Source organism: Primulina tabacum, chromosome 2 (genome assembly GCF_025594145.1).
Source record: "Primulina tabacum isolate GXHZ01 chromosome 2, ASM2559414v2, whole genome shotgun sequence".
NCBI classification, from domain to species: domain Eukaryota; kingdom Viridiplantae; phylum Streptophyta; class Magnoliopsida; order Lamiales; family Gesneriaceae; genus Primulina; species Primulina tabacum.
In genome coordinates, this window is record NC_134551.1 from 52191853 (window position 1) to 52205680 (window position 13828).

Genomic DNA, 13828 nt, shown 5'->3' on the forward strand with positions numbered 1-13828 from the left:
AAATTTGGTCTTGAGGTCCAGAGAGACCTCAACAAGTCATAAGGTCCCCCTTTTAAAAAGTAAATAAAAACAATTTATGCCTGTTCCCAGAAAAAAATTGTGTAATACAAACATCAGCACCGCTGATACACACGCAAGGAAATTAAAAGAGATTTCGGTCGTTTTTGATATAAATAAGAATAATAACAAGAAGCAAATGAACCAATCTAACATCAAGAAAACAAAACTCCTAAAAAAAGTTATTTATTTTGGAAAGAACAAAGGAACAATTTACCAGTATTTGTGTGGGATATGACCATGTTATTTGGGTGGGACATGAGCATGTCTTCTATATAAGAGTAAGCTGGAGCTTCGGCCTGTTCGGCTGCGGCTCAACAACCTCCATGTGAATCATTACTGTTTGAAGCACACCATAACAAACATCACCATCTATCTTTTTGATCTGTTGCTTCTGCTCATCGATCAACCATTCTCCCCCTCCTTTTTGTCCTCTTGGCATCATGTATACAGGTCCTTCTATACCATATCTGCAAACAACGCTCAACGATCAATATATCATAGCAGCTGGTGTCTCAGGGAGACGACTACCTCCATGGGATGTATTCACATACTTCCGATTGAATCAAAGTATTAAGTATGACATTCAAGTTACTAATTCATGAGTAAATGATGCACGGTGTAAATAAGTTAAAAATATTACAGAAGCATATGATACAGTACCTACTAACATTCCAATTCATCAAAAACCAAAGGAAAAAAACCACCAAAAAACAGTAGTGTAACTTTGTTCACAACCCGCTTTATCTAGATGGTGGTTTAAGCAAGCGAAACAAAAGGATCATGAGTACAAATTATCTAATAAGAAGCATAAAAGGCAATGGATTACAAAACGAGAATCTTACTTTGGCACAAACACTATGAAGCCGTTTGATCTTATTTTCACTATTCTGGCTTCAGTATCATTGGACCTGCACAAGTGTCAATGTTCACACACGTGAGACAGAGAGCGAGAGAAGAGGAGAGAATATTAGATGATGGTTTATTATAAGGACGTAAACAAATCAAACGGTTCGCGAGCTATTTGAAGCTCGACTCGATAAAAAGCTCGTTTGAGCTTGTTTTTTAATCATATCAAGCCTTGAGCTCAAAATTCAAGCTCAAATCTAAGGATATTCGACTCGTGAACTCGCAAACATGTTCGTTAACAGGCTCGCAAGCTCGAGCTCAGTTTGTTTAGGTGATTCGTAAGTTCGAGCTCGACTCATTTATTGAGTTGACAAATAAAAATATTAGTGCTAGTCCCAATAGAATGAATTGAACATAGATATAATTAATTTTCACCAAGCTCGAATCAAGCTCAAATTCGAGCTCAATTGTATGCTTTACGAGCTCGAAAATGAGCCGAGCTCAAGTCGGCTTGTTAAACATGATAAACGAGTTATTAATAAATAAAGCTCGAACTCGGCTCGATTATCATGATAAACGAGCTTTTTAACGAGTCGAGCTTGAGCTTTTCACGAGCTTAGTAATTTCAAGACAAGTTGAGCTCGAACCCGATGATAAAACTTGAATCAAGCTCAAGCTTCTATCCTTTACATCCCTAGTTTATTATTACCTTTTCCTGAAATAAATGAGTGTATGGAGCTCGACTGAGGATCGGCTAGCCATCTGGGCATTTCTATGCCTATAATTCAAATCTGCATGGTATAATGAACATAAGACAACCAGCAGCATAATCCATACATATTGGTTCTCACTACAAATGAATAGATTACAGAAGCATTACAAGCACATGCCAATAAAGGGTATTGATAGCAAAGTGTATTCAGAGAAACTGCAATCGTATCTTCAGAAACACAAAACCTGAAGGCGTAAAAAGGTTTTATTTGTGCTTATCAATGAACTTAATGCAGATAAGTGTAAATTCCAATCCTCAAAATCTACTAGAGTATTGCGCAGCTAAAATGACTTGACAAGGCAGTGTTCTCATTCGCAGGATAGAGAGCAAGTTCTATAAACAGTGAAATCGCAAAATAATGATCATCTGACAAAATGGAACAAAAAATTGTATCACAACTATTCATCTGAAAATGAGTGTATTCCCAAAAATCCATCCATCAAATAATAAAGTGATTAATGATAACACCTTAATGCACCAAGACATAATGCATACTTAATATCATAACCATCAATAGTGAGAAAGTCCTTACTATCAGCAACACCGGTAAGCCACAATCTGTCTTGGAATACATCTGGAAGCCTGAATATCCCCAAGGATGCAGCAAGCAACCGGTGTACAATGACATCTATGAGAAAACATGGAGTTCCGAGATCACGATTTATTATTGAGGCACGAAAGTTTTAAAAATGAGATAATTTTTCACATACCTGCGTATCTTCTTATGGGAGAAGTGAAATGTGTGTACAGAGGAGTAGCAAGACCATAATGAGAAAATTCTGGAGGGCTGAGATCTCCACTGCAAAAGTATACTGCCTGAAATTGCACATTACGGTCACATGAATACTGAAATTACAAACTTTAACCATGAAAAGGAAAATAAATTAGTACTAATTGTACTAATTTATTTTAGGTACCTGTGTCATGCATCTCGTTGCCAGAATGCGAATCAGCTTATTAAAGTATGGATCATCACCCTGATTTTTTTGTTGGGGGAAGAGGAAACCGAGTGAGAAATAATTGAATAAACAGATTTTTGAAATGCACAAACGAATCACCAAAATAAACAACAGAATGATAGGTAGCAAAAAATGAACCAAAACAATTACACTTTCAAATAGCTCATAGTTTCATTACAGAAATTCCAATCAATGAATCACAGCTAAGAACCCATGCAATCTACTCTTGAAAAAACCCATAAATAACTGCAGAAGCCAGGAAGGCCACAGGAGAACAGATTTGCAATAGTCCCATTAATTTAGGTGGAATTTATCTTAAAGACATTTTATTTCATGGTGGAGTAAATGAAAAACTTTATTAGTTTTCACTCACCTATTATAGATGTAATATCCTCTAATATAAATCATCTTAAAAGCTGATTGTAATTTGCAACAAGCAGGAGTCAACATCTAAGATACATACAGTCAATTAGTCCATATAAGAATGCTGATTCTTTCATTGGAAGGAAATTTTAAGAAATAGAGTGGTGCTCTCAGTCCTTTTTCAAGCTCACCTCCCAAGACAACAATCTAGCTTTTACTTTATCCCACATCATTAACTTTAAAATGTAAATAATGCAAGACCATTACTTACAATTATGTTTTCAGAAAAGAGGTGCTGTGATCACGTTTATTGTATACAGGGAAGGCCAAAGTTTCACCTTATATGGAAACATTTTTATAAGGCTGTTCTACCTTCATACAGATATTCAATCACACATTATAACTTAGATTCGCTAGACTAAGTGTAAAAAAGCAATGACTTTCAACATAGAAAGAAATTTCAAGATTTATTAACCAACCACAGCACAATCAAGTGAATCAGCCAGTGCTTTTGAAGATGACACATCCAAATAGAGACCAACAGCAGCAGCTGTTCGAATCAAAGGTTCAAGCATCTCTTTGGTTGGTCCAGGATGCCGCCTGCATATGGAATAGTCATGATTAGTTAAACAACAAAACCAATTTCCTTCAGGTCTTCCCACAATGTTAAATCAGCTACTATAGCAATCACATCTGAGAGGGAAAGAAATCTGGCTGGATGGGTTAAGTAAATCAATCCACGTGAGCATGAAGATAATGACAAAAAAGTAACACAAGAAACTTTGTTTGTCAGAGAGTTGAGAAAAATAAGGAACCCCGGCGAAAGAGAACAGTACCTCAACAGAGCATTGAGAGGAAAACGTTCCAAAATATTTTTAGCTACTGATATGTTAGCAGCAAGCATATATTCCTCGATCATCTGATTTGCTTCTCGAATTTGATACATACCTGTACATGAACAATAATTATAACAAATCAAGAGCCATAAAATCACACTGATGGACAACATTTCGAAATGAAACCACAAGCAAAATAAAAAGACAGATATAGGGGCACTTCATCATCCACAGGTAATTATAAGCTTTTGACATCACAAGCTCAATCTTGAAAATGAAAACTTTTCAAATCCAAGAAACTTTGGTGTAGGCTCCTATGGAGTACATATATAGATTAATTAAAGATCTTACATCGTAAATAAACTCAAGGTGATAAGTTAGTTTGGAAAATTTTCAGCCTAAAAAAATGGCAGCAGAAGAAAGAAATTTGAAGTATTGTCCTTAGGAATAAATTTGAAGTATTGTCCTTCGAAGAGCAAATAAAAATAAGTGCTATTACTTTTTTAAAGCATCGGATTGTCTAAAACTCATCAAGGTTGGGAAAGCCTAAAATGTTATGGTAAATGACAGGAGAGGTATTGTAGATCTACATGAAAAATTGGCTCATCAAAGACAAATTACGCATGCTCGGGGAAAACATATAGCATTGAGAGGTACAAAACCGAAGTTCTTGTTCGGGAAAATTTTCACACGAGGAATCTTGCTTTCAAATATTTCTCAAAAGGGAAAGCAAAAAGGATCACAATACCGATATCAAGAGGATCATGAGTTTCGGTATCAATTTGAAATTTCACTTCAGCAGAGGCAAGCGTTAAGGCCCCTCTTTCAATGCGCTTTCTCCTCATTATCTACAATTTACAAAATAACAATGTGCAAATAACAATTTAATCGCTCCATAAGGAAAAAGCAGTAATTATAACACGTTGATTACCTTTGCCAGAGCATTCATATTTCGTAAATCTGTGGTTAATGGATCCACCAAGCGACTGTAAGATGAAAAGTTTTTTATATAAATGAACAAGGAAACAAAAAAACCTTGATGTAGTAAAACAAAGAGAAACAATGTCACAGTGCTGCATAAAATTACATCCGCACCAAAAACCGTAAAAAAAATTTAAAAATAAACTTATTAATTAAAGTGCAGAAGAAGCTGGAAACACATAATAAAAGAAGAAAAAGAAGCTAGAAACACAAAGCCTGCAAAGCCTATTTTTTGATTTTTGAACAAGCAAAGTAACATTGCTCAACAATAACTACCGGACTTCTGAGTAAAGTAACAGTTGAAGTATGAAGCAGACTTCCTCAGGAAATCCCATACCTTATTTTGGGAACTGAGCTGGAGAAAATAAGGGAAACTCAAGTTGAAACAAGGACAGAGATAGAAAATAAAGTTCTATCCTGAAATCATCAAGACAAGATAGAATTACCCACCTGTCTGTCTATTGCGTCGAATAAAAGAGCCAAGGAAACAAGCATTTTTAACCATTGACATTTGATCTATCGCAGTATTTTTAAGTTTTTTACTGTTTCATGCATTAAATATTCATTCACTGAATTTGGTTCAGGAATCATACAACAAAGTCAATAAAGTTTTAAATGAGTCTATCAGATAGGAACATTGCTACAGGAAGAAAAGTTACCAATAATAAAATACGATAGTAGCAAGAAAACACTTAATGAATTCAAATTAAGACTTATCTAGGAATGGTAACAAAACGGTTCATCAAACGAGAAAATGAATTTGGAAAATAAGAGAAACAATGATAGGGGGGGGGGGGGGGGGGGGGTTGTGTGGTGGTGTTGGGGTGATACTATCTCAGCTATTTACTAGATGTAAGGAAAATGTTGAATATGTTACCTATCATCCATCCTTGCCTGAGCCTCAACATAAGACAATGCAGCGCATGATTTGATAATCGTCTTGGTGAATTTTGTAGAAATTATCTCTGCTTCAGAAGTCATTTCCTAAATTACGAAGAATCACAGAAAGTTAAATCAATAGGGATGTGTGGGTTTTACCTCATAAACTATACGTAAGCCATTCCACAGAATGTCTACGATTATCAATTTCTAGAAATTGAATTGTGCGGACCAATTCCACAAGTTGGGTCAACATTAGAATGGTACTGATAATATTTTAAGATAGCTGAGAGCCCTTCCTTGGGATTGTAGAAGCAAGCATAGTTTGGTTAACAGCTGCACTGAGAAAACTAACTTTACAAGAATTCTTCAATACTATTTTTTGAATGAGATTTCAGCAACTACGAAAATCGTCTTCATTCTGAAGTAATGATACTGCTTTAAGATTACAACTAGGAACAAAGTATTTCTAAAAAAACCCATCAAATAACCATATGATTATTTATTGCAAGGATTTCATTCTGATATCAAAGCAAATGATGAAATCAAAGGCAGTTAGCAATCTCCTTGAGAATAAGAAAACAAAGGCAAAAATATCAACAATTTTCTATGAACTGCTTGTTTTACAAGCACGGCATAGCTGGTGGAATGCATTAAACTTATCAGAACACTTAGGAGAAAAAGGAAACAATTAGCTTTTCAAAATCCCATTATTTTGAGATACAGCACGTACCCAAATAACAGAAAAGGCTAGTCTCTCTGCATCTGCGCGGAGTGAACAAATATCTGCAAAGAACTAACGTTGCTTAGCACAGATAATCCTTTGGCCCAAGTACGCAATATTCACAAAGAAACTCTATAAAACCCCCAGAGTAAACTCATACAACACCTTCTGTCAGAGGTTTTGGAAGCATATCAATTCGCCTCTCAACAAGGTAGACTGAGGTACCCCTTTGTGAAGCCTCATCATCCAAGGGAGTTCCAGGGTGAACAAAATTTGTAACATCAGCAATATCTGATACATGTTATTAAAGATAAACACTTGGACGTGCCTTTTTTTTCAAGGGAAATAAAACCTCAAAAACAATTTTTTGAATAAGTCGGGAAATCTAAAGAATAACAAGAGGAAAAATATTCTATCATTCTAATAAACCCTTGTATACATTACCACAAAAAGTGGACAAGTCTTTATGCTATCTGAGATTTTAAAATCAAACAAAATGAGGTCATATTCCTAGAATTTCTTCATGCCCTAGTGTGATGGTAATGGAACATCTATCATAAAAGCTAAAATCACAAAGTTACAATTACATAATTTAATGGCAAAGCACATAAATTCATGATAATTATATAAGAACCTTAAGGGGAAATCCCAGTCAGTAAATAAATAGGCACAAAGGTGGCTTTGAAACACAAACTTGCATTAAAGAATATACAGTCATATCCAAGCCCCCATCCTTTAAAAAGAGAAAAAAACCAAGAAATACATGTGACCAAAGGATACGAACTCCCACTTCAAAATTTCCGCTAGGTAGAAGCGTGCAATGTAACGCATCATCAATGTCCCTGCATCCTGAACCAAAAGCAATAACATAGTTCATGCAAAGCAATGCGATAAACATTGAGCATCTAGAAACAATATAAAGCGGATTAACATCACATAAATTTTATGCATTACGTCAACACCTGGGGGATCCACACTAAAGACGCGTAGATCGCGCAAATCCAGCCTGATTGAATTTGCTATATCTTCTGCTGACACAGACCAAGGTAAGGGTGGCAAGCATGCTAAAACTTGAGATGTGAATGGCCTAGCATCAATATCATTCTCAATGAGCACCACCTGCAGCATAAAAGTACCAGTCAAAAATAGTGATACTGCCAATGGTAATCCTATTTCAAGATTTCATATCTAGTTCAGACACAGGAAAGATAGGTTATGATCAAAAACAGGACAACAAATGTTGACAGCAATAGTTCTAGGATCTTTTCCTTCCTCTCTTCTTTTTTTTCACACGTGTAATGTTCTCGCGACTCGTCAATGCACCTAATCTTCAGTTTTATTGGTTCTTTAATGGACACAACAGTTCTGCTCTCCAATACTTTTCGTAAAAGACATATTATTTCGGCAAAGCTTATTAGCGAGCATTAGTCTAACATGTAACATGTTACTTAGTTTGTGTTTAAGTAGACCGAAACACCACGTTTGCTCTGATAAACGCCAATTCGGTCAAAGATTGGTTAGTTCATGTAAAAAAAATCGACACACTACACCAATATGCACACCACCCAAAGTAAACAAAAATATCATTTCATTCATTTGCTCATTTCAAGTTGGTTTAAATTCCATAGGGATATCTTTAATTTTTATTCAAATTGAAAAACATAGGAAAAGGAAATCGACATTCAGATGAAAATCAAAAGACAAACAATGGACAAAGGTCATCTTCGATGCACCTAGATCCTTTTCAGAAGTTGATTCGAGAAAAATATTACTCAAAAGCCTAATGCATGTATACTTCTAAGATTTTTCAACAATTGTAAGTAGTTGGTGCTGAATCTACAGGAGAAGCGGCCGGTAAAAATGTATGAACTGTCAAAGGTCAGATTCAATTGTAGAAACGGTGCGGGCATTTATATAAGAAATTTCCTTCTTTTAGAGTTGAAGCACTAACTGTGGAGATCCTCAAAAGCAACGGGCAGCATCCACATACACGGAGGAAGAATACGACAAAAAACGTACTAAAACATGATAAACTTAAATAGTTACACTTTGAATGGTTTATGATCAAGACCGCGATAGAGAATTAGAGATGCTCCAGGCATGGAAAGATATAATAAGTGAATTAAATCGTCATAATAGCAATTAATATTAGCATGATTCTAAAGTGATGGGTCGGGTAAAAAGCAGTACAGCACACCTCGCTTTCAGTATCTCTATCACCAATTTCGCCAACTGTTCTTATGTAATGCCCAGAAGGGTATCGAGATAAACGATCCCATGAATCAACAGCAACAATAATTCTTTTGTCTAATAGATTCCCAAGTTGACGTGTTTGTACACGTATCTTAGGAATTCTCCGGTCTTTGGAAACAAACAGAGCATGTGCAATACCACCATCACCTGCTGGCATAGGCATAGGGTCTAAAGATCCACAATACCTGCACAGAAAAATGTTAATGAATGAAGCACAAAGGAAAGAACAGATGATAGTGATGGTAATTAGCATAACTTTTTCCATGTTTGATATTATCTATAACAGGAACTTCTGTCATTGGCTCAGTTTTAAAGAAGAGTATGATAATGGCTTCATTCTAAGTTTAAGAATATCATGGAGAGAAATATTTTTCTTTCAACCATTCAAAGATCTAAAGTTTGCCCTCTATAGCAAGATAAGGAGATCTGTTCAGGCTAACTGAGAGAATAAACTACAGTTAGGCTTGGGATGATGGGATGGCATTTTTCATGGGCTCTATCGATTGTAGATTGACCATGCACCAAGCGAATGACCATCACTGGAGAATATGGTGCCTGTTTTCCTCAAATTTGGAAGAAGCGAACTTTACCGTATTTGGGTAATAGTTGCACAACTTTAATCGACGTGAAGAAGACATAAACTAACATACAACCAAACTTTCTCATCGATGCTTTACTTTCTTCCTAGCCCTTCTACATGCTCAGATGCTTCCTAAAATAATTTGTAACATAAGAGTTAGCACAAGTGTAAAATTACGCATTTGGAACCAATGTGATGGATTAATCCAAACTCTAAAGGTTCACATAAAACCAGTACATCGCAGAAATGGCCTTTTCTTTGGATCCTATTTCTCTCTCTCTCCTTATCGTTCTGAAAAGACCAAGACCACTTTTTAATTGTAGAAACAGAAGAACAAAAAAAAGGAAAAGCAGTGAACTTAACATATCATCAAGCACCAACACTGCATAAAAAGGATTTCAACTTTAAGATTTATGCAAAATACACTTCAAGAAAAGATTTGTTAATGAGAAAAATAACTAAATTTCAATTCAGTTATCAAACCAATGTTTTCATGAATAGAAAGTAACGGGCTGAGCCAATCATCCTACTTACGAGTGCCAGTTCCGTTTGATAATACCAACAACATGCCCGGATGGACGAGTTGGCATAGCATTGTTGTCTCCAACCGGAACTTGTGATATATTTGTAACTCGAGGAGCGTCATCAGTACTAACTGGTGCTAAATGAACATCGTCTTCCTCCTCTTCCTCTGGAATACAAAATGAAAAAGGAGTAAATAGAACATTTTGAGACAAAATATGGAGAATCCAAATGAATAATGCTGGGAAATTTTAGGATGCCCCTTCCTCCATCACTACACGAAGTAATTAATTTCTAGGAATTGGCTCAATTATATTTATCCTTCCTAAAACATTAATTTCTGTTCCTTGGCACTCGTTCGGCTCAAATTGCACCCAGAAAACCTAATAGTAAAGCACAGCCAATTTTCTTTTTTCAAGAAGCATGTTTAAGCATTTCAGGGGATTAAAATATTTCGGTAGCACAGTTTCACAGGAATGACAGCCATTGCAAATATTTTATAGCCTGATCTTGTTATTATATCATCTAAAGAAACCCTTTCGATCATTACTAATAACAAGCATAGTGGCGCGAAAATTTTCTATTTGCAGCCATCATTATATTATTATGCAATATATAACATAAGCATGAAAAGGACTACAAACCATCATTAGCTATTGCGAGAGATTTTTCTTCGTGCCATTGATCTTGAGGCAAAAGCTCCACAACCACTATATCACCATCAAAAGCCCTATTCATGTTTGTTCGCCCATAGATGATAATTTCATCACCAATACTTTCACTCCCAACATAGGCTTCAAAAGAATTGTAACGATTAACCCGTAGTTTCCCTTGGTGATATATGCCACGGTGCAATCCAGAAGTAATTTCAGACATTGGTTTATGCTGCATGGGATTCACGCACAATTGCATTTAAGACAGTAAAGATAAGCCAAATATTAATCATAAACAGAGCATGGTGATAGCCTACAACCTCAGGATAGATTATTTTTCTCTTCGCGGGCCTCAGATCTTCTACATCCTCCATTGCAGCATCCTCAGTTAGAGGGTGAGCAATCAGGTCAAGTAATGCTGGCTGACCGAGTGATTTGACATATGACTCAACTACAATGAGCATTAAATTCATATATACGTGTATACAGATATAGATTCAAGATCGCACATTTTGATGACCAAGCAAAAAGGTCTCTATTTTGATAAGGTAGAAGTTGAGACAGCCTAAGGGAATCTCAAGATGATCACATGGATTCCAGCAAAGAAAACATACGAATATTAAATCATGTTAATAATACCTGTTTCCGCATTAATTCCATCCTTTGTGGCCTTCCTCTTGTTATCTTTATCATTTGTGATAAGTAAGACACGCACTGAATTACCAAGATGATTCTGATACCATTGGGCTGCCACCCTGATAGCTGAACCATCATTTCATTGTCAGATTAGAAAATTCCACAATATTTCATAACTACAAGAGCAATATTTCAACACAATTACAGAATTGTTCCACGGTCTTAAAAAACCTACCTGAATTAGAACAAGAATTCCAGCCAATAAGTTAATCTAGAGAAAAGAAAACTACCTTTATCTAGACATAGATATTTCAAGACAATTTCTGAATCACGGCATATAGGTAACTAACATTATAGCAGAGTATACATTGATTTCCAATACTTCATGTTTCTCAAAATACAATGCAAAGCTTTCACTCATAATCATCCAAACGGCCCAGTAAAAAACACATTATAGCCACATAAATGATAAAGCATGCTGACAAAATGGGAATCCTTCGCTAAAGCAAAGCAAGCCTTATAGGCCTTTTAACAGGGGCCAATCAACCATCACAAATTCAGCAGACAGTTCCAAGATTCTCAAAACTGAAAAGAAACATCTTAGTTGAACATGGTCTGCTCTTTGTTGTCATTGATGTATGTAAATATTAAGGAAATAACCTCAGATGTTCTTGCTGGTACTGCACAGAATTTGTAAGAAAAGGATCGTGCATTATTAAAATAGAGACTTTTCTTCAAGGGTTTTGAGCTGGTGAAGAAGCTTTCAGCCTTCTACGTATTACCGATCAACTTTGTTCCTATGTTCGCCACCGTTCTGCTTAGGCGTATTTTTTGTTATTTTTGGACACCCAGCTAAGTGACTATTCTTAATTTCAATTTACTTCCGGGTCTAAGGCCGAAATTAGATTACTTAGTTCTCTCATATCCCCCAAAAGCTTACATGTCTTCTTAGTTTTGCACTTTATGTGTATTATCTTATCGATTGGTCTCATGGTATCCTATGATGTCATCCCATATAACTCCACAAAATCACCACAAAGCATGAAAAAATAATATTTATATATTATTTAAGTCAACTTAGAAAAGCAGATTAGAAAATTAAAAAATAAGCCATTAAACAATAAAATAAATTTTTTAAATGTATCTAACAGTACTAAGTACTACCATAAAAAGAAGAATAGAACGTAGAAAATCTCAAATTGCTAACTAATATTATTTGATAACTAGGGAGCTGTCAACACATCGATAAGCAATCTTAAAAATGCAGAAACAGGTGTGTCCCTAATTGAACAGAAAGATCAACATACCTCTATCATTCCTGTCATTTGGAGTTTCACCAGTCTCGATTTTCACAAAAGTATCCCTAGAAAAAAATAAACATGAATTAGTAGAAAAGATACCAGTATCATGTATTTGATCGTAGTATTAAAACAAACAAGAACAGTTTGAGAAACCATGACACCTATGATGTAGAAGGGCATTTCACTGTTAACCATCGAAGAACACTACTTAGAATACTAGTGGAATACATAAATAGATCAAGCAAGCAATTCAATACCAAACTTGGGGCAACCTGCAAAAAATGTCAACGACGTCAAGCGCCCCATACATTAGAGTCACCTTCAATCAGTCAAATAACCAAAAAATGACGCACATCAACCTTCCTAAACACAAAACATAAATGCAAAACAATAGATAAAATACTCTTACATCTGTATCCTAAATTATTCAAATTTAAAATAGAGCATACTTGTGGTATTCATTGGAAAAGACAAAAAATCTCCTCTGGGAGTTGCTGCAAAGCGCTCTAAGTCTATTATATACTGCCAGATTCTTGTTCTTCACCTCCTCCAACACTATAGATAGAATTACCACATCATCTAGAGCTGGATTTTCCAGTAAATCAATCTAACGACATAGCCAAAGAAAATAAGCAGAATGAGCCAAAAAGTCAGAAACTTTTCCCTGAAAGATACTAATTTTTTTTCTTAAAACAAAGAAACGAAATAACAGCTAACCTGATGGAGGACAACATTAGTGTCAACAATTAGAATAGTCGAGGCAGTCGAATTGAGGCGTGCTGCCGAAATATCACAAACTTTACAAAATGGAGCACCGCAGTATATATCATCTCTCAAATAATGTTCTCTCACCACCTGCGAAGCAAGTGGCCAATCAAACGTAGTTAAGGTTTAGGAAACAACACGAACTGAAGAGAAACTGAGAGAGGAAGAGGGAGAAAGAAAAATTCATAAATTAAGGTTTAGGAAGAACCTTGACGAGTTTTCCTTGCTTCGTTTTCTTGACAAACGACTTGCTTTGCAGCATCCTTAAACTTTTACGAGTATTAATATCACACAAACACTTAGCATAAAACAATAGCTAGAAGAATAGGAGAATTTGTATTTAAAATGTAATTGAAGTGGAGCATCGGAGTCCAGAATAAGGGCGGCGAGCGGCGGTAGTGGCGGAATGGACTCGGACAGGGAAAATAGGTAATGTTCTTAAATATATATAAAAATAATAATTAAAAAACATATTAATCAAATTTTAAATTTAAATTTAAAAAAAAAATCAAAATAAACTCTAATATTTAAAAAATATTTTAAAAAAATCAAAATCTAAATAAATATATATAAATATACGACAAAAAATAAATTTAAAAAAAATTAAAAATATAAGAAAATAATCAACTTCTAAAATTAAAAAAAAAATAAAGAACCAGTCTATCGATTTTAAACCGGTTCACGATTGATCTAGTCAG

At 35.3% G+C, this 13828-nt stretch overlaps 1 protein-coding gene across 1 annotated transcript; it reads right to left on the reverse strand.

Annotated features, from left to right (window-relative positions):
• Window positions 1-73: 73 nt before the first annotated feature.
• LOC142536838 (exosome complex exonuclease RRP44 homolog A-like) lies at window positions 74-13560 on the reverse strand. The gene is made up of 24 exons (XM_075642215.1): window positions 13339-13560; window positions 13083-13220; window positions 12815-12972; window positions 12372-12427; window positions 11068-11190; window positions 10749-10879; window positions 10420-10660; window positions 9788-9944; window positions 8618-8858; window positions 7383-7539; window positions 7201-7269; window positions 6586-6711; window positions 6430-6482; window positions 5695-5801; window positions 4768-4822; window positions 4585-4684; window positions 3837-3948; window positions 3480-3600; window positions 2596-2655; window positions 2389-2494; window positions 2211-2306; window positions 1616-1697; window positions 903-968; window positions 74-527 (listed from the first exon to the last, which is right to left on the reverse strand). Exons 1-24 carry the CDS (start codon window positions 13390-13392, stop codon window positions 329-331), a joined length of 2808 nt encoding a protein of 935 aa, XP_075498330.1. The 5' UTR covers window positions 13393-13560; the 3' UTR covers window positions 74-328.
• Between the last annotated feature and the right edge of the window lie 268 nt (window positions 13561-13828).